This window comes from Balaenoptera ricei, chromosome 1, assembly GCF_028023285.1.
Source record: "Balaenoptera ricei isolate mBalRic1 chromosome 1, mBalRic1.hap2, whole genome shotgun sequence".
Classification (NCBI taxonomy): domain Eukaryota; kingdom Metazoa; phylum Chordata; class Mammalia; order Artiodactyla; family Balaenopteridae; genus Balaenoptera; species Balaenoptera ricei.
This window is the reverse complement of record NC_082639.1, coordinates 17,101,759-17,124,679: the sequence shown is the minus strand read 5'-3', so window position 1 is coordinate 17,124,679 and position 22,921 is coordinate 17,101,759. Positions and strand designations below refer to the sequence as shown.

At 57.5% G+C, this 22,921-nt stretch overlaps 1 protein-coding gene across 4 annotated transcripts in view; it reads left to right on the top strand.

Annotated features, from left to right (window-relative positions):
- Window positions 1-22,488, top strand: part of WNT4 (Wnt family member 4) — a 28,268-nt gene extending 5,780 nt beyond the window's left edge. Inside the window, exons 1-5 of one of the 4 annotated variants that reach the window (XM_059915709.1) lie at window positions 8,341-9,091; window positions 9,211-9,446; window positions 18,366-18,497; window positions 18,594-18,736; window positions 19,549-22,488. In XM_059915709.1, coding sequence (XP_059771692.1) covers window positions 8,985-9,091; window positions 9,211-9,446; window positions 18,366-18,497; window positions 18,594-18,736; window positions 19,549-19,917 — 987 coding nt within the window. In that variant the 5' untranslated portion in view covers window positions 8,341-8,984 and the 3' untranslated portion in view covers window positions 19,918-22,488. Of the gene's footprint in view, window positions 1-8,340; window positions 9,092-9,210; window positions 9,447-18,365; window positions 18,498-18,593; window positions 18,737-19,449 lie in introns of those variants that run through there. The other 3 variants (XM_059915701.1, XM_059915691.1, XM_059915697.1) reach the window with 3 other exon arrangements.
- The last annotated feature ends 433 nt before the right edge of the window (window positions 22,489-22,921 follow it).

Below are 22,921 nucleotides of genomic sequence, written 5' to 3'. Positions count from 1 at the left end.
AGAGGGGACCTGGTCTGAGAAGAGAGGCTGGGCGGGGAGGGTGGAAGGAGGGAGGGATGTGTCCTGGGAGGGAAGGAACCTCATGACAGCTCGCAGTTCACGGGGGAACTTTGGAGCGGCCCACTGGGAGCAGCATGAAATTGCTGATGAAACTAGAGGGGCCTCTTTCCTGCCATGACCCTGGAGGCTTTCAGACCCTGTTTCTCACTCTGTTCACACACAAGTCATATCATCGCAGGGTTGGGTCCCAGGAACTCTTTGCCAAGGACTGGAGCCAGCAGGGTATTCCTCTTGAGTCAGTGATGCCCTGCTTTCCTGGCACCCCAGGCATAGAGGGCGGAATCACAGCCATCAGAGTCAGAGGGGGTCTCAGAAGTGATCAGCTCTGCCCGCTCCCGGGACACAGAGCCTCCAAGCAGGAGAGTGAGTGCCGGGTAAGCCCTATTCAGTCATGTCAAGCACTTACTTGTCCAGACCTACGCTCCGTCAGGCACCGTGCTAGGCACTTGGGGTCACAGAGCATATTAGTGGTAGAGCTGGAACTCTACCCCAGGTCTCCTGACTGTCTTCCCAGAACTTTCCCTGCAGCAGGTGAAAGCAGAGCTGCAGCCCATACACCTAGCCAGTCATCTCTGCTGGAGGTGATGAGCAACGAGGGAGGAACCCACGTTTTCCCATCCGCCCTGTTGGGGTGGGCGTGCGGGCTCAGCCACAGGCTCTCCCAGGACTGGGCCTTTAGAAGGGGTGCACCAAGGCCAAGGAACTCGCTAGAAACCTGAAGCCACCAGAGCATGAGCCTCACTCCAGGAAGCCAGCGCCGGCCCTGGACAGCTCATGCAGCTTCCCCATGCCTCCCTGGTCCTCATCCCCAGGGCTCCCTCAGCCGAGCTAGGGAGGACAGTGCAATGGTTCGATGGCTCCAAGGGCAAGAAAGGTACCCTGGGGATGAGGGTTGGATGGGTTCTTTGCAAGGGAGAAGCTCTCTGTTGGTAAATTAGGGGGGCAAGGCAAGGTGAGGAAGTGCCTTAAATTCGACACCCACTCACCCCACAAGCACACCTGCCCCAGAGAGAGAAGAATTCTCACCTCTGGCACAGCTCTGGAACCATCCAAGTTCAGGTCTGAGAGGCTACTTCCTGGCCCTGAGTCAGCCACCAGCTCCCCTGGGAACAAATACTGTGAGATGGGAAATGGGGGGGCTCCCAAATAAGAGGTGGGGGACAGGAAAGAAATCTAAGGAGCTGAAAATAATGGAAACTGGGATGTCAAGAGACGGAAAATACGGGTGCTGAGGCTTCTGCGGATGGGGAGTAAAGGGAGCTAGGGATCCCAGGAGACAGGTAGAGGGGGAATTAGCACCCTAAGGTACAGGAGTGGGGCCTTGGGCTCCAGAGGAGGCTGTCATTTCCCCCCAGCTGGGGAAATGCACTGGGGACAGAGAGAACGTGACCTGGGCATTGAGAACTCTAGAGTTATGCTACATCTGGGAAGAAGGTGGCGTGGAGGCAGCACCCGCCACCCCACCACCACTGGGAATGTCTCCAAGACCAGCCCCTCCTCGCTGGCTGCCCCTCCAGGGGGTTCAGGCCAGTGACAGCAACTCCTTCCATGGCCTGAGTAGCTGCAGAGACCACCGGCCCGGATGCTGTCCAGGCAGCCACATAACCCCTGAGACATTGCCCTCCCCAGCACCCCTCACTCCTGAAAGCAGCCCTGAAAGATGCCTTCACCATAGTTCAGAAGAGACATGGGGCTCTAGAAAGACTCATCAATCGAAGAAGAAGACCACCTTCCTCAAATCATTGTCCACTGATGCCAAACCATCATGCCCTCGATGCCCTGGGCCATCTCTGGAGCCTGATCAGCCAGCCCGGGCTTAGGAGCCAGTATGACCTGTTTTCAAATCCTGACCACCACTGACACGGCCTTGAACACATGCCTCTCTGAACCTCAGTTTCCTCATCTGTAAAATGGAGGGGATGGGGCTTCCTTGGTGGCGCAGTGGTTAAGAATCCGCCTGCCAATGCAGGGGACACGGGTTCGAGACCTGGTCCTGGAAGATCCCACCTGCCGCGGAGCAACTAAGCCCGTGTGCCACAACTACTGAGCCTGCGCTCGAGAGCCCGTGAGCCACAACTACTGAAGCCCGCACACCTACAGCTCGTGCTCCACAACAAGAGAAGCCACCACAGTGAGAAGACCACGTACCACAACAAAGAGTAACCCCTGCTCACCGCAACTAGAGAAGGCGTTTGCGCAGCAACGAAGACCCAACAGAGCCAAAAATAAATAAATTTATTTTTTTTTAAAAATGGAGGGGATGATACCCACCTGGACAACCCTGCATGGATATATGGATATATATCCATATAAGGATATAGTAAAGCATGTGGCTGTTGTTTGAAGAGCACAAGTGACAAGGGACATGAGGTCCCTTTCTTCTAGTCATCTAGTGCCATGAACGGTTTCCAAGTCCCCTGGGCACACCTGAGCTAGTCCTAGGTCCCCACTGTCCCTGCCCTCCTCACCCCAGTGTCCCCAGCTCCTAATCTCCTAACAGGACCATTGCCCCCCATCCCATCCCTCATACTCCCAGTCCTTGGAGGATCCACCTGATGGGCCAGAATCACTGGAAATACGTTCTCTAATTCTGCACACTCCATCCAGGGACTATCAAGAATCTACAGTTGGGGGTACTTCCCTGGTGGTCCAGTGGTTAAGACTCCACACTCCCACTGCCGGGGGCACGGGTTCGATCGCTGGTCAGGGAACTGGGATCCCGAATGCTGCGTGGCCAAAAAAAAAAAAAAATCGACAGTTGGGATCGAGGCTGAAGTGATCCACTGTGCCCCATGGGCGTGTGCCCTGCCCTCCGGAGTGCTCAGCTGAAAAACAGGCTGGGAACCCAGGTGGAAGAGAGCTGATGGAACCAAGCCAAAGAAGACAAACGAGCAGAACTCTCTGGGGTCCAGAAGAGGGTCCAGCTCAATGGACTATGAAGAGGCTTGGAGAGGGCAGTGATGATGATAAACATCTTAATGATGATTATGTAATACTGTTGCCAACAGGGGAAGAGTGCCTCCTATGTGGCTATTTAATTCGCTTAAGCCTCCTGAGATCAGAACTATTCTCCCCATTCTAGAGGTGAAGACACTGAGGCTCAAAGATGTTCCCTCTCTTGCCTCAGTAACACAGAGATGGGACGCTGACCCAGACGGTCCCTCTCTCCTGCACAGCGCACCACGCTGCCTGCCACGCGAAGGGATAAGAGTCTCCGGGACCGGGACACTGTAGGGAAGAGGACAGCAGGAGACTAAGACCACGGGTACAGAAACCCTCAAAGGTCTGAGAACAACTGCGGGTGTGGAAGGCTCCTGGGGAACCAGGTGCGCCCCGCCTGCCACGAGCACACAGTCCCGGATGGGTCTGGGTCCCTCTCGCCCTCACCCGGCCACGTCTCCCCAGGCGGCTCTCGGCTCATCAGGGGCTCATTTCCTTCCGGCTCCTCCTCCTGCCGCCTGGCCTCCTTCCTCCCTGGTGTCGCCGGCAGGCACGACCGCTCCTGAGGAGGCTCTAAATGTGGCCGGGCCGGGTGGGGAGGCCAGAGGGAGGGGGTAGAGAGGCCTGGGCTGGCGTCCCAGCCCCCACCTGGAGACCGTGGGGCCAGGACCCACGACGCTGATCTGCTTGGCCTCCCAAACGCTCCAGCTATTTCCCGTCCCCTGTCCTCTTGACGCGCAGAGCAAGAGCTGGGCAGGAGTCACGAAGAGGTGCGGATTTTCCTCTAGGAATTTGTATATTTTTTTTGAAAAGCAAGCAAACCTGGAAAAGCTTGGGACAAGCCCAGCTAATTTTAGTTTCTAATGAAAACAGCAGGTGGCCGAGAGGATCTGATCTCCCTGGCAGGGCCAGGGCCCTCCAGCCTCGCAGGCTGCAGGCACGGGCCGGGCGTGGGGAGGGCCTCCTGGGAGGAGCCTGAAGGACCGGAGCCCCCGCTGGAGAAGACAGGGCACGAGCTGCCTGGCAGCGGGGCGGCCCGGGGTTGGGGGGTAACCTGATCGATGGCACGGCTGTGGCTGGAGTCCTGCGTGGCCGGGGCAGCGGGTAGCAAATGGCTAAGCCTGTGCTCAGCAGTGGCAGGAAGAAGCCTAAATTGGGGCGATGCAACCAGAATGAGAGAAGAAGCAGGGATGGCCGAGGCCCTCCACAGGCCGGCCCAGCGCAACGCAATCAGCACCCCCGCACACGCCCAGGCTCTTGGTCTCCTCCAGGAATGGCTTGTGCAGTTGACATTTGAGCCGGGCCCGGCTCCTGGTCAGCAAGTGGCACGCGTGTCTCTGGAGGAAAGGTTGAGCCACCTGAGGGTGCAGAGAGGGGATTCCTGAGGCCCCTGGAACCAGCTGGGCCTTGCCCCTAAGGGTCTCCAAGTCCTCAGCAGACCAAAAAGCCACAGAGCCTCCACTTTCTCCCCTCACCGCCCCGCCCCCAACCCTGAGCCCTCTGCCAGGAGGGGAGCAGAGGGGACCTAGTCAGGACAGAGCCATCCATTTATGCTGCAAGCATGTATTGAGCACCTTCTAGGTGCCACACCCTGTGCTAGGCATCGAGGAGGCCACGGACTGGACGTGACACCGAGGGTGGTGTTAGCCCCCTGCCGCTGTCAAACAAGGCAGATCCACAACCAGGGTACAGGGGAAAGAGAGGTCCCAGTTTGAGCTGGGTTTGCGTTCCAGCTTTGCCACTCACTAGCTGTGTGACTTTGGGGAGTCACTCCACCTCTCTGGGCCTCAGTTTGCTCATCTGTAAAATGAGGCCAGGCACCCTAACCAGATACCAGAACGAGCAAGCAGTGTGGGCAAGGGTGCGTGATGTCTGGGGTCCTAACTCTCCCCACTCCATTCCCAGTTCCATTTCCAGTTCTGATACCCAGCCCTTCCCAGGCAAGACCCTGGGATCTAAGAGAACCAGAGTGAGTTGGGGCCCTGCCTCCTGTGGCATGGAAGGGGACAGCTGTGGAGCCAGATGAAGGCAGGGGCTGGGGGCGGTGGGCATTGGTGCCAACCTTGGGGGCAGGGACACTCCTCAGCGGAAGAGGGTTCTCAGCCTCTTCCTGGAAGCCGTCCCGGTGACTCACACCCGTGGCAGGCCAGCAGCTCACCCCTAAATCCCTATTACTGTTATTTCAGCCCGTGTCCCTCGTTGAGTCCTGAGCTTACGGGAGGCAGCGGTGGGTGGCCCCTCTGGCCCATCTCACGCCTCTTCAATGGCAGGGGCTCCGTCTATCTGCCTGGCATGGGGCCAGGGGGACTTTGAGGCTTGAACCCACCCCCCCATCCCAGCGGACTCTGACACAGACCCATTCATTTATGGTACCGTGAGGAGACAGGCTCCAAGTGGGGCGGGGACTTGCCCAAGGTCCCACGGTGGGTTGGTGGCTCAGCCAGGCCTCCCCAGCTTGTTCCTCCTGCCCAGAGAACCCCTGCCTTGAACACAGAAGCCAGGGCCCAGCACAGCCCCACCTGGCCCCTTGGCAGGGCACAGAGGGAGCAGAGGCTGAGATGGGGACAGGCCAGCTCTGTGCCCCCATGTCACAGAGGGAATAGGGGGCCCCACCTTCTCCTAGAGACCAACCCTGCCATCTGAGCAGGAAAGGATCCAGCTTTAGGCCCAGTTGCTAGTCCCCTCACCCATGGCTTCCCAAACGTGGACCTGGCCCACGGCCAGTAGCCGGGCTCTTGGTGCCCCCTGCAGGCCAAAAGCGCCAGGTGGGACTAGCTCCATAGCTGGCAGAGGCGGGGGATGCACCTAGGTAGAGCTGAGGAGCCAAGTCAGCCCCTCCCCTTGCAGATACACCCTCCCCGGACCCCCAGCCATCTTCCCACCTTTGTCTCCCTTCTGAGAAGCTCAGGCTTCTGCCCAGGCCTCGTCGGGACACTACCAGCCTCTGTGCATCCTCTGGGCAGGACCTGGTAGAGAAGACCGTGAGGCTCCCGGGAGGCAAGGAATTCAGGAAAAGTGAGGGGAGGTGGGACTGCCTCAGCCCGAGACCACCCACCTCCCACCAGCCCGAGCTGCCAGGGAAGGGCGAGATCCTCACAGCTACGGCGCACCCAAGATGTGCCGGCCGAGAGCCAGATGCACCAGCCACGTCAAGTCACGTTAACTTCTCACAGCAGCCTGTGGGATTGCCAGATCAAGAAAGCCAGATGCAGAGAGGCCCCGCAGCTTTGAGGAGGAGAGAGGGTCCCAGAATCAGATTCCTTGGAACTTGGAAAGAAACATCCCCAGTGGGTACTCACAGACTTCCCCTAAAGTGCCCTCCAGGCCATTGCCAGCCTGGCTTCACAGCTGCTGCTGGGAATGTGTGAAAAGCCCAGATGCCCACCAAGCCCTGCCTGGAGTGGGGCCCAGACACCTGCACTTTCAGCAAACCCCACAAACGTTTCGATGCGCAGCCAGATACGAGAACCATCACTCTGGTCCAGCCCACGTGCCTGACAAATAGAACCCAGCTGCTGATTGTACACCCCCGGGGGTGGAGAGCTCAGCAACCCGCAGGCAGCCCACCCACTGCACCGTGGCCCGCATCCTTACGTCAAACGAACCCAGCTCCCAGCAACCTCTGCCCACGGGTGACGTTCAAGTCCTTGAGCCACATAAAAGAATATTGTCTCTACCAAAGGTTCTGAAGTTGGGCAAAACCAGGTTCAAGTCCTGGCTCTGCCTTTACTAGCTGTGTGACCTCGCACACAAAGCGAAGTACTTAACTTGTCTGTGCCTCAGTTTCCTCCTCTATAAATGGGGGTTCATTGGCTTGCTGGGAGGATTAAATGCAATCGTGCAAGTAAAGTCTTAGGCTTTACTGATTAAGGGCCATACAAGTTAGCTATTCTTATTGTCATTGTCATAAAAATCTCCCATATCTTACTAGGCTTTCTGTGTGCTTTTCTATCTGGGTACCATGCATTTATTCATTCCTTCACTAAGTAAACAGATGTCGAGTTCCTGCCCCATTGCCTGAGGCCCCACGTAAGACCACCTTTCACATACAGGATCCCTTTAGAGCCTGACAACAGTTCCCTGACTTGGCCACAATCGGTGGTCTCCCTCTCACATTACAGGTGGAAAAACTGAGTCCCAGAGAGCAGTAGCCTTTGTCCTTCTTTGGACAAGAAATCTGTGCAGTTTCCCCGGTAAAGATGCACTGGCATCTTCACCTCTACCACCCAGAGAGCCATTGCCCCCGCATCAAGCAGACCTGGGTTGCTGGGCTGGTTCACTGTGGTCTCTGGGGCAGTGGGACACTTGCTCTGCTTTTGTTCAGAGCCCCTGATCTATGGGGCTGAGGCTGAGGGTAGAGCCAGGGTCTGCGTCTCCTGCTGGGAGGTGGTGGGAAGGCCCCTCTCCTTCTCTGAGCTTACCTGTAAAATAAGGAGTCTGGACCAGACCACGTGTCAGGGAACATTCCTTAAGGCTGTGATTCTGTGCACCCTGCTGCTCCTCCAAGAATCTGGAAGGCAGCGCCAGGCAGCCCTGCCTGCCCTGGGAGGTGGCAGGTGCATCTCCCACTGAAGAGGGGGGAAAGGGAGGCAGGGGAGGGAGAGGAGGCCTTCCAGAGTCACCACTCAGCTCTCCTTCCACCATTAGGCTGCTACTTGTGTGCCTACTATGTGCACTGGGCCCTGGCCAGGGATGCTGGGATGGGGTGAGGGGACAGGTTGAGGAGCAGTGGTTGGAGCACAAGCCTCAGGGTCATCCAGACCCGGGCTCCAATCCAGGTCTGCCCCTACAAGTTGGGTGACCTTGATGGTCATCTCACTGCTCTGAAACATGCCTGGCACTTAGTAGGTGTTCTGTTAATGCACACCCTTCCCTTGAGAGAAAAACCAGTTTCTTCTTCACAGGGTCTTTCCCTACCTCTGCTCCCACCCCGGTGAGTATTTTTGTGTCTTACTCCTGGCCCCCTTGCCTCCTGGCCCAGATTGCAAAGTGGCCATCATTAGGGACTTCCCTGGTGGTCTAGTGGTTAAGACGCCATGCTTCCAGTGCAGTGGGCGCGGGTTCGAACCCTGATCGGGGAACTAAGATCCCACATGCCATGCAGCACGGCCAAAAAAAACACACAAAAAAACAAAGTGGCCGTCATTAGACAGGGCAGAGCCTTCCAGCGCCCTCATGGAGGGGGTTGGCAGGGGAAAGGCCCATGGGGTTTGGAGGGGTTTGAAGCTTGGCTCTGACACTTGCTACCTGGGTCACCTTGGGCATGTTTCCCTCTTAGCCTTTATTTTGGAATCCATAAAATGGTCGTAGTAATTGTCACCTGATAGATTTGGGGTGAGCTGGCAACAGGAAGAAGTGCCTGCCGCCATGCACAGCACATGGTAGGTGTCCAATCAACGGTAGTGTTCTCTGTCCTCTGCTGAAAGGGATGCAGTAAAGCCCCTTCCCACATGTGCCTGGCCCCAGAGTGCCTTGACATAAGCTGTCTCATCTGGATTGTGATCCTCACTATAACCCTGTGAAGTGGGGCAAGCACTGGTGCCCTGTTCTCTGGCTATAAAGACTCCAGGGGCTGAGGGGAGAGCATGGCACACTTTGTTTTCAAAGCCCCTTCCCCCAACACCATCCCCAGCCCCCCAGCCCTCACTGCCCTTATTGTCCTAAGTGCTACAGCAGTGACGCTGGTCTCTGCCTGGTGGCCCTGGGATATGGCTGGCAGTGAGGATCGTGACCTTGTAGCCAGAGGTGGGCTTAGGTCACTGGGGTCTCTGCCTTGGGAGGGGAAAGAGACACACCAGGGCAGACAGCGGCTCCAGCCTCCCATCTAGAGGGCGTTTCGACATGAAGGGCTCGGAGCCCATGGGCGAGGTCTAGGGTAACATCGGGGCACAGATACCAGTGCAGGGGCCACCCAGGCAGGGAGGGATCCCATGGGGGTCTGTCAGCCGCCCTCCCAGTGCTCTCCCTGCTTTGGCTAACTTGAGATGGAGGCCTTGTGCAAGACAGCAGTTCCGCCCTTCTGGCTCTGGGAACCAGGCAGCAGGGCCGTCACTGGATCCAGAGAGAAGCCGACCTCCAGGACCCATCCCTGGTACAAACTGGCTCCCAGAGACCTGGGCAGGGCGTGGCCTCAGCCGGGGGGGGGTGGAAGGAGGAGGGAAGGGGCTCAGCACCACGTCCCACCCCCATCCCCAACCCCCCTCTCCCCAGGTACCTGGCCAAGCTGTCATCAGTGGGGAGCATCTCAGAGGAGGAGACGTGCGAGAAGCTCAAGGGCCTGATCCAGAGGCAGGTGCAGATGTGCAAGCGGAACCTGGAGGTGATGGACTCGGTGCGCCGCGGCGCCCAGCTCGCCATCGAGGAGTGCCAGTACCAGTTCCGGAACCGGCGCTGGAACTGCTCCACGCTCGACTCGCTGCCTGTTTTCGGCAAGGTGGTGACGCAAGGTGAGGGAGGGGCTCGCGGGGGTGCTGGGGACCCCGGAAGGACCACTGTTTCCTGGGGTGGGGAATCATGTGCTCATGAGTGGCCTGACGGGTCCATCACTCATCACAGGATGCAGATGGAGGCATGGGAGCAGGCAGGGCCCAGCGGGCGGCAGTCCCCTGCGGGAGGGCCGACGGAGAAGGATGCCGTTCTCTGGCTGTGCAGCACAATACGGTGTGCCGTGTTTTCAGTCCTGGAGCCACCATCCCGTTTTAGTCAGAAACTGAGACTCAGGCAGGGGAAAGGACGGAGTGGCCCGGGGCTCCTCAGAGGGTGAACAGCAGAAAAGAATTCAGACCTGGGCTTCCAGCCCCCCAGCCCCGTGCTATTTTTACCTTAGCACTGGCCTCACCTATGCAAGCGCATCTCGTTCGTCTGTACCTTTGACGAACCACGTTGAGCCTCACTTGCCCAGCCCTGAGTCCGCGGGAAGAGCAGCACCCAGACCCTGTCCTCCTGGGCTCACAGTTGAAGCAACGATGACACCTCACTAGGGGCAGTGGCTCTCACACCTGTAGCACCAGCTAGGGACCAGACACTGTTTAAGTGCTTTAAGTGATATTAACTCACCTGGCCCTTTGAGATAGGCTTCCGTATTGCAAATGACGAAACTGAGGCACACAGAGGTTAAGTAACTCGCCCAAAGTCACAGAACCAAAAAGTGGCCAAGCCAGGACTTGAGCCCGTGCAGCCCAGCTCCAGGGTCTTGCTCTTACCCACGATGAGAGGGGACACAGGATCCTCGGAGCACGAGGGTGGACCCCTGCCCCAGCCAGGGCGGGTGCTCAGGGAAAGCTTTCCCAAGGAGTGGGTCCTCGGCTGACACCAGAAATATGAGAAGGCATCAAGCCAGAGGAAGATGGGCCAGGGCATAGAGAACGTTCCATGCAACTGGAAGGCTCCTTAAGAGGTCACCGGGTCAAGCCGCTGCCCTCAAGGGAGTGCTCTAAACCAGCTGCCCCTTTTTCTACTTCCTGAGTGTGAAACTGACACTCAGAGCCACCAATAGTCCACAGGCCCCTTGACTCGCTCAGGCAGCAGGAAAGCGTTCCTGGGCCAACCTTTGTCTTGGCACCTGTGGTCCTGGACAGCGAGGGCTGCTGGGCTTGTGGCAAAGCCATTTGGATGTTGTTGGAAACCAACTGGGATAGAAATTTGGAAGCCATTCTCCTGGGAGTTGGCAGGGGCCAAAAAGGCACGATTATGCTTGGCATGACTGAACATTGCTGCTTCGGAGAAGAAGCAAAGGCCCAGTGAGCGGCCTGGGAGCGGAGGCCCTTCCGGGACCACGGTGCCCCTGCCGAGGACCCAGGGCTGTCTGTCTGATGAGGCCCAGACACTAGGCTCAAACAGCAGATCCTGGGCACAGGAAGCCCCTTGCACACAGTAGGTGTTCCGTGTTTCAGGTGGACTGATGAATAGACTGGCAGGGTTACATGTGCCAGGCCCTTCATACCCCCGTGCCTTTGCACATGCTATTTCCTCCACCCCCAAACACCCAACCCTCTTTCTCCACCAGCTCAGCAGCTCCCTCCTCCAGTCTGCCCAGCTCCTGCAAGCAGGTGGTTGCTTTTTTCCACTGGGCTCCAAAGCTCTTTGTTCATGCTGGGGTTTTTTCCCTTTTTTTTGGTAATTGTTTTGATATAATTTCAAACTTACAGAAAAGTTGCAAAAATAGTACAAGGAATTCCCATGTACTCTTTTTTTAAAAATCTCTATGTGATGGGTTTATTCAGTCAGCTACTTTCATTTTCTTCTTTTTTAAATGAGGTATAATTGACATTATATTAGTTTCAGGTGTACAATATAATGATTCAGTAAGTCTAGTTACCGTCCATCACCACACAGTTGCAAACTTTTTTTTCCTTCTGGTGAGAACTTTTAAGATCTACTTTCTTAGCAACTTTCAAATATGCAATACAGTATTATTAACTATGGTCACTATGCTGTACATCACATCCTCATGACATATTTATTTTATAACTGGAAGTTGGTACTTGTTGACCCCTTCACCCATTTTGCCCACCCCCCATCCCTGCTTCTGCCTCTGGCACCACCAGTTTGTTCTCTGAATATATGAGTTCAGTTTTTCCTGTGAAGAATTGCCATATACTCTTTACCTAGATTCACCAGCTGTTTACATTTTAACCCATTTGACTTATCCATTTCTCTCTCTCTCCTTTCTCTCTCACTCTCTCCCTCCCTTAATACACACACGTGTACACACACACACACACTTCTGTCTAAACCATTTGTGTCCACGTGGCTTTCATTACACCTTTCACACTGAACTGTGATGCCTGTCTCCCCCACCCCACTCCCCCATCCCTAAACCTTGAACTCTTCCAAGGCAAGGGTAATGTCTCATTTACCGGTTTCCCAGCGCGTGGCAGAGCCTGGCATGGAGGAGACAGTCAAGGGATGTCATCAGTGGCAGAGAGCAAGTCGGGGCAAGGACTCAAGGGGCAGAAGAGGGGAGGCATGGGTCAGTGCGGCCTGACGCAGGAGAGGGACCCCGTCGAGAAGTGCTTTCCTCACCTGTGTTTGCACCAGGAACCAGGGAGGGGGCCCAGCCCCGGCTCATCAAGTTCAGGGAGATGCTGAGAATCCTACCGGGCTTGGCTGGAACCTGCTCTGGACTAAAGTCCAAGTGACTTGGTCAAGCATCCAGTCTCCTCGGGGCTGAGTCAGGGCATGCACTTGCCAAGCCAGCCACATGCCAGGCAAGGGCAGTCGTGTTTGGAGGAGTCTGAACTCTTCCCATTCATCCATCCCCTCACTTTTGCATTTTCCGTTTTCTTCCCTAGTAAAATTCCTCCTGGAAAAGTCTCAATTTATCTCCACTGAACAAGAGACGGGACTTGCCCCTCCCGAGGCCACAGTGCTGCTCTTGGAGGGTCCAGGGTTGATGAGGCCGTGCGGGGAGAGCACGGGCAGCGTGACCTTGGGGGAGGGACCTCACTCCTCCGAGCCTCCGTACCCTCACCTGTCAGTGGGACCTGCACGTGTGCTTACCTCATAAGGGCGTCACCATTTAGGGTGGACCTTGACCCCAGAAAAGCCATCCGTCCTCACCAGCTGCTGTGATTTTGGGCAGCAGCCGGTGGGCAGGCCTCTCTCACAGCCCCCAGGGTTTAGGGGTTGGGGGGCTAGGCCAGTGCCCGCATTCATGGGCTGCCTGGCTGGGGTCCTGACCTCAGACCTGGAAAGGTAATAGCTCACAGATCCCTCCAGGAGCCAGGCCATACTTGGAGAAGAAAAGGAGCCCCATTTGTTGAGGGCCTCCTCGGTGCTGCCTTGCATCGACCACCCTCACGACAAGTCCAAGTGTGTAGTATTGTTCCCACGTTACAGCTGAGAAAGGAGGCCCAGCAGACAGAGGGTGTGATGCACCTAGATCCGGGACCTGCCGGCTCTTGGCATGAGACCCCGGGCAAGGTCCATCCCCTGTCCTAGCCTCAGCGTCCTCCTCCCTGGATGGGGGGCAACCCCAGGCCCCAGCTCCTGGACTTCCCATCAGGATTCAGAGACGATGTCTCCAAAGGCCTGCCTGACTCCCAGGGCCCCCGGGGGTGGGAGCAGCTCTCTTACGGCCAGCACTGCCCGAGGCCATACAGCTCCAACCCGCACCCCCTCCCCTCCCGGGCAGTGGAGACCCCCTGCTCCTGGCCTACAGAGGCAAGACAGACGGTGACATAATGGTGACTGGTGAGGACCGTGTGCAAGTCAGGGCCAAACTGTGTGCTCTAGGCTGAGAATCTGCCAGAAATTTGGTGAAGTTGGCATCGGGGGCAGCCAGGAATGGGGCAGGCGGTGGTTCTTGGCTGAGCAGGCGTGCAGGGCCAGATGTGGGACGGCCTCTGTGCGGTTTGGTCACTGCTTAATCCCTGTGCCTGGGGCAGCACCTGCACAAGGTAGGTAACTGATAAGTATTTGTGGAATGAATGACGAGGGTTTGAGGGTGGGAGGGAGAGGCCAGGGGGTCTGGCGAAAGTTCAGTGTGGCCGTGAGCAGGATGTGGTGGGGTCTCAGGGTGGGCTGGCCCGAGCAGGACAGGGAGGGGTGGGGAAGGCCATGCAGACTCCTCTGCTCCTGCTTCCCTCCATCTGTAGCCAACGCTGGGCGTGCCCCTGCCTTCTCACACCTCGCTCTGTGAGCTTGATCATGTCCCTGTCCCGAGAGAGGGGACTCCATGAGCCCTGAGGCCCCTCTGGGCTCTGGCTGCCATGCCGGGAGGTGATGTGGTGCACTGGTCGTAGCCAAGAGAGGATCCAGCCCAGGCTGTGTTTGCAGTCCCCGCGTGTCTAACCTCAGGGCACCTGACTGACGGTAACTTCAGGCTGGATCTATGAAGTGGATGCTTTTCAGTCCTGGGCTGTGATTCCCTAACACCTGTGCTCTCACCTTTGTCCTCAGTGTTGGCATCACTTTGGACCCAATGAGGGTGACAACATGCCTTTCTTCTGGGGACCTCTCAGGCCAGCTTTTGGTGCCATCAGATACATCACAGGAGGTCTGGGGAGGGGTTACCCCAGAGACACTTTGCACTGGGGGTTCCTTGAGGACAGACTCACGTCCGTCTCCCTCGTGCTGGCATAGGGCCTGGCTCACAGCAGGCGGCTAATAAACGTCTGGTGAGGGAGGAGGTGTCTCTGGGCTAAGGAAACCTTTAGCCCAATGGCAAATATGCGGACAAGTGGCCCTCAGGGGGTAAGTGCCCTACCGATATTTGTTAGCGAATGAATAAAATGGCATTAATCACCCAACAGTAACATTCACAGTAGCTACCATGTCTCAAGCTCCTACTCCAGACCAGTGGCTAAGCACTTCCATGTTTTACGTCATTAGATTTCCATACCCACCTGAAGAGGTCAGAACTATTGTCAGCCCCATTCTACGGACATAAAAACTGAAATCACACATTTAGGAAGTGGCAGAACCAGGACTAGATCTCAGGCCTGCCAGGCTGAGCATCCACGCTCCTCCCAATACCCGCCTCTGTCTCCAGGGAGCTGGGAAAGGCCTGTTCTTGCCAGCTGTGTACTGGGCTCGAGGCGGGCAGAGGAGGTGGTGAGGGACAGTGTGGCCCCTGGAGCTTCCAGTCTGGCTGCAGACAAGCACACAAGACACTTAGAAGATGAAACAGTCCGAGTGCAACTCTGACTGCGTGGGGAGGGCAGGCCAGGCCAGCCAGAGCACCCGGGGTCCCCCGAATCCCTGATGGTGGGAGGGATGTGCAGAAGTGCCAGGGCCTGGCCTGCTGGGCCAGCGTTACTTTCCCCATGTTAGAACTGGGAAAGGTCACTACACTAGTAAGAGTCTTAACATGGCTTTGTCCAACTCCAAAGCCTTTACTCTTTCCCCTGCCCTACATTGTCTCTTAAATCCAAAGAGGCTTCCTGGAGGTGGTTTCAAGAAAAGGTGAGCCTTTGCAGACAAGAGAGCAAAGGAAATTGGCAAGGCAGGCTGGGGGGCAGGGATGGGGAGAGGACAAGGGCAGTGCCTCTCCCGCCCCTCCTCCCTAGGACTCCCGCTGGGTCTGCTTTGGAAACATGTAAGTTATGTTCGGAATGACACCGCCACCAGGACACCTGCCTGATGCCCCGGGGATCCCGACGCCTGTGGCTTCCTTTCTAGCCCAACTCAGCCTCATCTGTTTCTCCTCCAAACACTCCTTCCTGCTCAAATGTCCTTCCATCCAGCATCTGGGGAGACAGCGCATGTGATGTGCTCAGAAGAGCACCGGCCTCGAGTCAGGCAGGCCGCGGTTCCAATTCCCTCTTGGCCACTGACTGGCTGAGGGACCCCAGACAAGCCCCCGAGCCTCACTTTTTCCTCCACAGAGCAGAGCTGGAGAGAGCTGGTTGCTCAGGTCGCCATAAGCTCATGGAAAGGCCCTGGCACACCGTAGGCCCTCAGAAAGGGTAGTTATCACTGGATCCCCAGGACAACTCTGAATTCCCAGCCCCAGGCAGCCTTAGCACCTTGGAAAAGATGGCAGTGAGGCGGGACCTAGAGGACGCTCAGGATTTAGACCAATGGAGCCAGGGAAGGAGGTGCTCAGGGAAGAAGAAAGAGCAGGAAGAAAGGAGTTGGGTGTGGAATGGGGCAAATGGCATTACGGAAAAGGCAGAAGGCTGTAGGGCAGCTGCTAGCACCTTCGAGAGCTCTGCCTTTCCCTCGGCCGGCTCTGCTGTCCCAGGAGGACAGAGTCAGGACTGTCCTCCCCCTGCAGCTGGAACAGGCAAACCCCCAGACCAGGGAGCAGTTATCGACCAGGTCGCTGGGGAACTCCCCTCTGCCACCCTCACAGCCACACCACAATCCTTTTTCTGTGTCTCAGCGGTCTCTGCCAGGCGCCCCACTGGTGAGCAAGGCTCCAGCCAGGCAGAGGGGATGAGCCAGGAGGGGCCACAGCCCTGGAGTCAAGGGATCGGGACCCAGGGCCAGTCATAAAAGGCTGGAGGAGCCGCTGCCATCGGCTCTCGGGACACAGTGACTCAGCCACATTCTTCAGGCCTTCTGGGGCCTCCTGTGCTGAGCACAGGCCCACTGCTCACCATCCCCCAGTGAAGAACCCACAAAAGGAACTGGACATGTCCCACAGCTCGTGGCTTCACACATGGAGGTGGGAAGAGATGTGCATATATTCCTGGGGGCTCCAGGCGGCAGGATCATGTCAAGGTTGAAACTCTGGAGCTAGGCTGTCTGAGTCCGAATTCTGGCTCCACCACTTCCTGGCTGGGTGTCCTTGGACAGGTGCTTCATGGCTCAGTGCCTCAGTTTCCTTATCTGTAAAATGGGGAGTAAAAGTCTCTACTTCGCAGGGTTGTTGTGAAGAGTATATAAATTATGTCAAGTGCTCAGACAGTGCCCAGCACAGAGTGAGCTCTCTCTGAGCTTTAGCTCGTGTTATTATCTTCCTTCCAGAACCTCTTCCTTCAGGCCCAAGTGGAGAGAACTATAGCGCCCTTGCTCCCGAGGCCAGGACAAGGGGGCCTGTAGTCCTGGCAGATGGGTGTTGGTTGGGGATGAGGCAGGGGTCTCCCTGAGCCACCTCACAGGGAGCCCTGCACCCAAGGCTACTAGCGCTCAGGGGAGGAGGTGGGCCCAGAGCTTGGGGCAGGCCGGGGGCTGCCTGAGGGGCCAGAGAAGCAGAGGAGAAAGGAACATGCCAGGCCAGGAGCTGGGGCCACACTGCCAGTCCCATCCACCCTACTATCTCCTGCTTTCCCTTCCCCCTTGGTCTTTGGGGCAAAGATTTGTGCTGGTTCAGGCCTGGAAATACCAGAAATACCAGAAACTAAAGTCGTCTCTCTTTGGGCGGCCACAGCACAAAACCAACCAACATGATCCTGCTATTAACCTCGATTAACTTGGAGAGGATTCCATCTCAGGCTGTCAAGGCCCCCGTGGCTCCAGCCAAGCCCCCTCATGCCGGCCCAAAGTGTCCAGGCCAGGGCAGAGGGTGGGCCGTAGAAAGTGGGTGGCGGGCAGTATCCCCAGCTCAAGGGCCGAACCGAGAACAGGGCGTCCTGGGCCATGGGGGCCTGAGCTGCCCCCAGCCCCAGTGCTCGGGCTCCGCTGCCTGTCCACAGACACGGGCACAGAGGAGGTGATTGTTTCTGTCTGACCACGGCGACTGCTCCCCAGGGCAGCCGAGAGCACCGGCCTGGGTGTCACAGAGGTAATTGCCAACCACGAGGCCAAAGCCTCCCCCCTCTGCTCCTGTGGACACAGACACTCCAGCAAGAGACAGAAGGACAGTCACGGGCACACAGAGGCCCTCACAGGGCCCAGAGAGGAGCAGGGCCCGTCTGGTCACACACCCAGCCAGCCGTGTGCACACGCACCACACACACACACACAACGCACACAAAGACACTCCCTCCCACCACCCACACCCCCAGAAAGGGGCTACATAGCAGCTACACCCCCTGAGGCACAGTTCCTAGGAGGATAAAAACACCCATTCAGGCAAGAGACAGGGCAGGCACCAAAATAGAACCACCAAGAAGTCATGGGGCGGAAGGGAAAGACAGGCAGCAGAGGCGGACAGACCGGAGTTTGAGTCCTGGTTCTATCACTTCCTGACTGGACGACTGCGACCCACTTCCCCTCCCCAAACCTGCACTGTGCCATCTGTGAAATGGGCACGGATAAAGCTTCCGATGGTAGAGGGCACCCCCTCTACAGCAGTGATCCTGGTAAGCGGTGGGGCCACTGTCATTACAGTTTACTCTTAGAGGTACAAGGAAGCAAGGTGGTCTCAGAAATGGGCCCAGCCTCAGCAGGAAGGGCTGGGGCAGGTTCCTCGGGCGGGGGACCCCATCAGAGCCTAGAGGGGCCAGCTGGGGAATAAGCACAAAAAAGAGCTGGGTTGACAGGCCAGCCTGCTACTTCTGCAGTCTTGGTAAGTTAATTCACCTCTCCCACGCCTGTCTTGTCTCTCATAAAATGACGTTAACGTCACTAACCTCCCGGAGAGGTTGTGAGAACAGTAACTGACGGTGCTCAGAGCACTGAAGCTGCACCATCTGGCTGCTCAACCACATGCTGTGTGGCCTGGGACAAGTTGGCTGATCCCCCTGAAAGCGGGGATAATAATTGTACTCACCTGACGGGTGCGGGGAGGATACATGACCAGCACACGTGAAGACCGCAGGGCAGTGTCCGGCGTGTGTAAGTATGTTGGCCATTGGTGGGTAAGAATAAGCGCCAGCACAGCGTGACTCCTGCCCCACAGGAGTCAGCCTGCCTTGCTCTCTCCCTGGGCCTCCATCGTTTAGGAGTCCCATCTATGCCTCTCCTCTAAAAAGGAGGGTGCGGGGAGGAGCACTGGGACCCAGCCCTGCCCTCCCTCTGCCTCCCTCCCACAGGGACTCGGGAGGCGGCCTTCGTGTACGCCATCTCTTCGGCAGGTGTGGCCTTTGCGGTGACGCGGGCGTGCAGCAGTGGGGAGCTGGAAAAGTGCGGCTGTGACCGGACGGTACACGGGGTCAGCCCACAGGGTAAGTGCGGGCGGTGGGGAGGGCATGCGTGGCAAGGCAGGGGCCGGGGCCCGGGCCCTCACTCACCCGCGGACTCCGCATGCCCACCCCACCCAGGCTTCCAGTGGTCGGGATGCTCGGACAACATCGCCTACGGCGTGGCCTTCTCACAGTCATTTGTGGACGTGCGGGAGAGGAGCAAGGGGGCCTCGTCCAGCCGGGCCCTCATGAACCTCCACAACAACGAGGCCGGCAGGAAGGTAGTGCGTGCGGCCCTAGCACCCTCACGGCCGGCCGGGAAAGGGCGGGCTCGGCAAGGTCCCCAGACACTCTCCCCCACCCACCTGCCCCTCAGAAAACACTTGTTGGGCTCCAGTACCAGGCACCTCCTATGGGGCGGGGGACGCGGGGAGGGAGTGGACAGGTAAGCAGGCGTCACAGAACAGTGTGAGCGGCCCCCAGTGTAGCACACACGTGCCCCAACACGCCCCCACCCACACATATATGTGCACACAGGTGTGTCTCCATCCCTCTTTGTCACGCACACACACCCCTAATAAGTAGCAGGGTTAGGATTTCTCCGTGTCACTGCGAAGACCGTGTGCTTAACTGCAGTACCGTCTGCTGTCTCAGTACCTACTCGTCAAGGTTCCTGTGCAGGTTCAATGCAGCCGTGTTCTTCCCCAACACGTCACTTTTCACTGTTTCGTGTGACACTGCCCTTTAACATGTCTCTCCTCCATCAACTCCGAGTGCCCCAAGGGCAAGGACAGTATCTTTGTTCCCAACACAGCTTACCAGCCCACCGTGGCATACAGCAGGAGCTTAATACAGAGGAAGCATGACCGTACATCTTTCTCCAATTCTGCGCCATGCCCCCGTCCCTGCCCCCGCTCGTCCGCCCCCCAGCAGCCCCTCCCTGGCCTCCCCTGACATCTCCTGATGGCCCCTCTCCCCTCCCCGCCCCCCGCAGGCTATCCTGACTCACATGCGGGTGGAGTGCAAGTGCCACGGGGTGTCGGGCTCCTGCGAGGTAAAGACGTGCTGGCGAGCCGTGCCGCCCTTCCGCCAGGTGGGCCACGCGCTGAAGGAGAAGTTTGACGGCGCCACGGAGGTGGAGCCACGCCGTGTGGGCTCCTCCAGGGCGCTGGTGCCGCGCAACGCGCAGTTCAAGCCGCACACAGATGAGGACCTGGTGTACTTGGAGCCCAGCCCGGACTTCTGCGAGCAGGACATGCGCAGCGGCGTGCTGGGCACGAGGGGCCGCACGTGCAACAAGACGTCCAAGGCCATCGACGGCTGTGAGCTGCTGTGCTGCGGCCGCGGCTTCCACACAGCACAGGTAGAGCTGGCCGAGCGCTGCAGCTGCAAGTTCCACTGGTGCTGCTTCGTCAAGTGCCGGCAGTGCCAGCGGCTCGTGGAGCTGCACACGTGCCGGTGACCGCCGCCCAGCCCTGCGCCCGCAACCACCTAGTGGCCCAGGGAAGGCCGATAATTTAAACAGTCCCGCACCACCCACCCCAAAAGATACTGGCTGTATTTTTTATTTTGGTTTGGTTTTTGGGTCCTCATGTTATTTATTGCCGGAACCAGCCAGGCGACCCCAAGGGCACCAACTGGGGCCTCCCTGAAGCCTGGGCCTTTGCGGCTGCCACTGACCAAAGGGACTTTGCTCATGCTTCTGGCTGCCCACATGTGGCCACTGCTGACCACTCACTTTTTATCTGTACCTGTTTTTCCACTTGCAGACTTAAGGTGGGTAACGAAGTGTTACAGCCACATGCCTACTGACCCTGCCATCTAGGGAAAGGGGCAGCCCTATGGCAGGGGAATGGTGCCATCTTGACGGCAGTTGCACCCCACACTTACACACGCACCTCGGGCAGCTTCAGCCTGGTAGCTTTGTCTCTCAAGCCCCCTGGAAAAGGAATGGGCAGACACCAGGTCCAGGGCAGAGGGTTAATTTCAGGCCTCCATGAGCAGCCAGAGGTTCAATCTCTGTGGGACCCTCCAGGCAAGAACAGCAGATGAGGCGAGAGCCGGTGAAGGCTGCAGTGCCCCCACCCCTAGCCCAGCCGCCAGGCCTCCCCTCAGAGAGGGAGACCCTCACTCCCTGGTCCCTCCCAGGCAGGAATACGGCTGCGTCCTGGATCAGAGACCCCAGCTGGGCCTTCACGGTGACGCCGTGAGCGTCACTCCACGGTGCTGCTCCTCCATGAAACTAAGAATGGAAACGCCACACGCACACAGGAGAGGGCCACGTGAAAAAGCCATCTCCCAACTTTTATTTCACTCCCTTAACCAAATCTACTGAGCAAATACTGTTCTAGGCCCTGTACTGGGCCATCTCACTGGATGACCACAGCAGTCCTGGGAGGCCAACAAGACAGGGATGCATGCTTGTGCCCATTTTACAAGAGGAAGGGCAAGGCTCAGCTGGGTCCCAGAGCCAGTAGAGGCAGAGGCAGAGCCAGAAGAGCCCCCCCAGCCAAGGCTCCTCCTGGACTCCTGTACCCAAAGGCCCAGAAACTGTAGGTCCCCCTGGGTCTGAGCCTTGGGGATGGAGCTCTGGCTGGAGGAAAAGGGGCTGGGAAGCAGCAGGAGCCACAGACCACAGGCTGAGCCAGAGCCCACTTGGTTCCCAAGGGAGGGCAGAGCAGGCTCTGAGGGAAGAGGTGGACAGTGGGAAGGCTGACGAAGTGAGGTCTCCGCAGCAGAGGCACCCCTGCCCCCAGGTACCGTGGGTACTGAAGCAGAGCCCCCCAGAGCCAGCACCAGCAGCCCGGGCCTGGCCCTGTGCACCAGCCAAACCATCAGGAGCCCAGCCCAAACTTCTGTGAGCAGGACCTGCACACAGCAAGCCCTGGCCTGACCCAACTGCTGCTCAGGTGGGCTCCCGACCACCAGAGGACCTCACTCTCAGCCCTCTCTCCAAGCTGCACCAACACTGGGGCTTTCGGCTCCTGGTCTGAGGTCTTAAGCTCCAGGCTCCAGGTTCTCAGACTCCAGGTTCTTGGCTCCAGGGTTCAGCGTCTGAATTCAAGGTCCCAGATCCAGAATACGGGCTCCAGCCTGTAGACGCTCTCCTCCAGGCCTTGCGGTTTGTGCCTCCTGGTGTTGGCTCCCTCACGAAGACAGGGTCAACACCCTCGGCCCCCAGCCAAGCTCTCTGCTCAGTGTCCATCCAAGAAGAAGGCCAAAACCAAGTGAGATGCTGGACCCACATTCAAATGTGGGGATAATCTTGGGGCAGGCAGGCTCTGATGTGGATGAAAGCTGAGCCGACTAAGTGTCCCCACAGCTGCCCAGCTGGGCTCACTGCTCCTCTGGCGGGCTCTGTTCAGCTGTCTGCTCAGAGCCAGGGAAAATACTATCCCTCACTGGCAGAGGCCCGACCCACACAAAGGAAGCAGTGGAGACCCCTCCCCCACCCCTAAGTCCTGTCCCCAGAGCCAGAGGACTAGTAGATTCAGGCTGGATGCTGGTATGATGGGCACTGCCCCAGGGAGAAGGGAGAGGATCTCTGCTTATTCATAGGCCTCACCTCTCCACCTACCAGGGGGCTCCTCAAAGCTGATCCTCCCGGGGTTCTGAAGGGTGTAGCCCCGGTGAAGGAGACTAGATTCTAGGAACCTCTGCCCAGCCCTACCACCACTGCCACCAGCACCCCAAAGGCCAAAGGGATCCACAGCTGCAGGAAAATGGAGTTTTCTTGGACACACCCAGCTCTAAACTGTCCAGCAGAACAGTTTAAAGAGGAACCAGCACAGGACTGACATAGCCACCCACCCTGGAAGCTGGCCAGAGGGTTCAAGCCCTGCCCGAGACCCTCTCCACTAGTCTTAACGCAAGGCAAAGGTGTCCTCGGAGGCCTAGGGCTGGACAAGCCCCAGCTCTGGATGCTGCTACCCCTCTGCTGCCCCCACCTCATCCCAATTTTTATACTAGGCACCTTGCCTTTGTGACGTCCCCATGAAATAGTCTGGTGCACGATAAAATGATTATTTCTTTACCTTGCAATTGTGGCAGTGACTTTTTTGTAGAAGAGGGAGAAGAGAGACTTGGGGAAGGACATGGGAAAAGCAGATAAACATTATCAAATTCTAGATATGGGGACACTCCTTGCCCCCTCTCCTTCTCAATAACTAGTTTGAATTCACCATTAACACCCAGAGGCTGTATCCGCATTTCACTGAGCCATGATCAGCTGTTCAAACCTTGGCCTAATCCAAGGTCTCAGAACCCTTCTTGGGCATTGATTTGGAAAGGAGGGACAGACACGATGACAGAGGAGGGTGTGGTAAAGTGGTTGTAGATTGAGGAGGTGGGGGACAAATAGAAAAGAATTTAGTTCCTGCCCAAGCACACAAGGATTCAAGGCCTGTGGCTAAAAGTAAACTCCAAGATCGGAGCCCAGTCAGAATGAGGAGTCTGGATGGAAAACT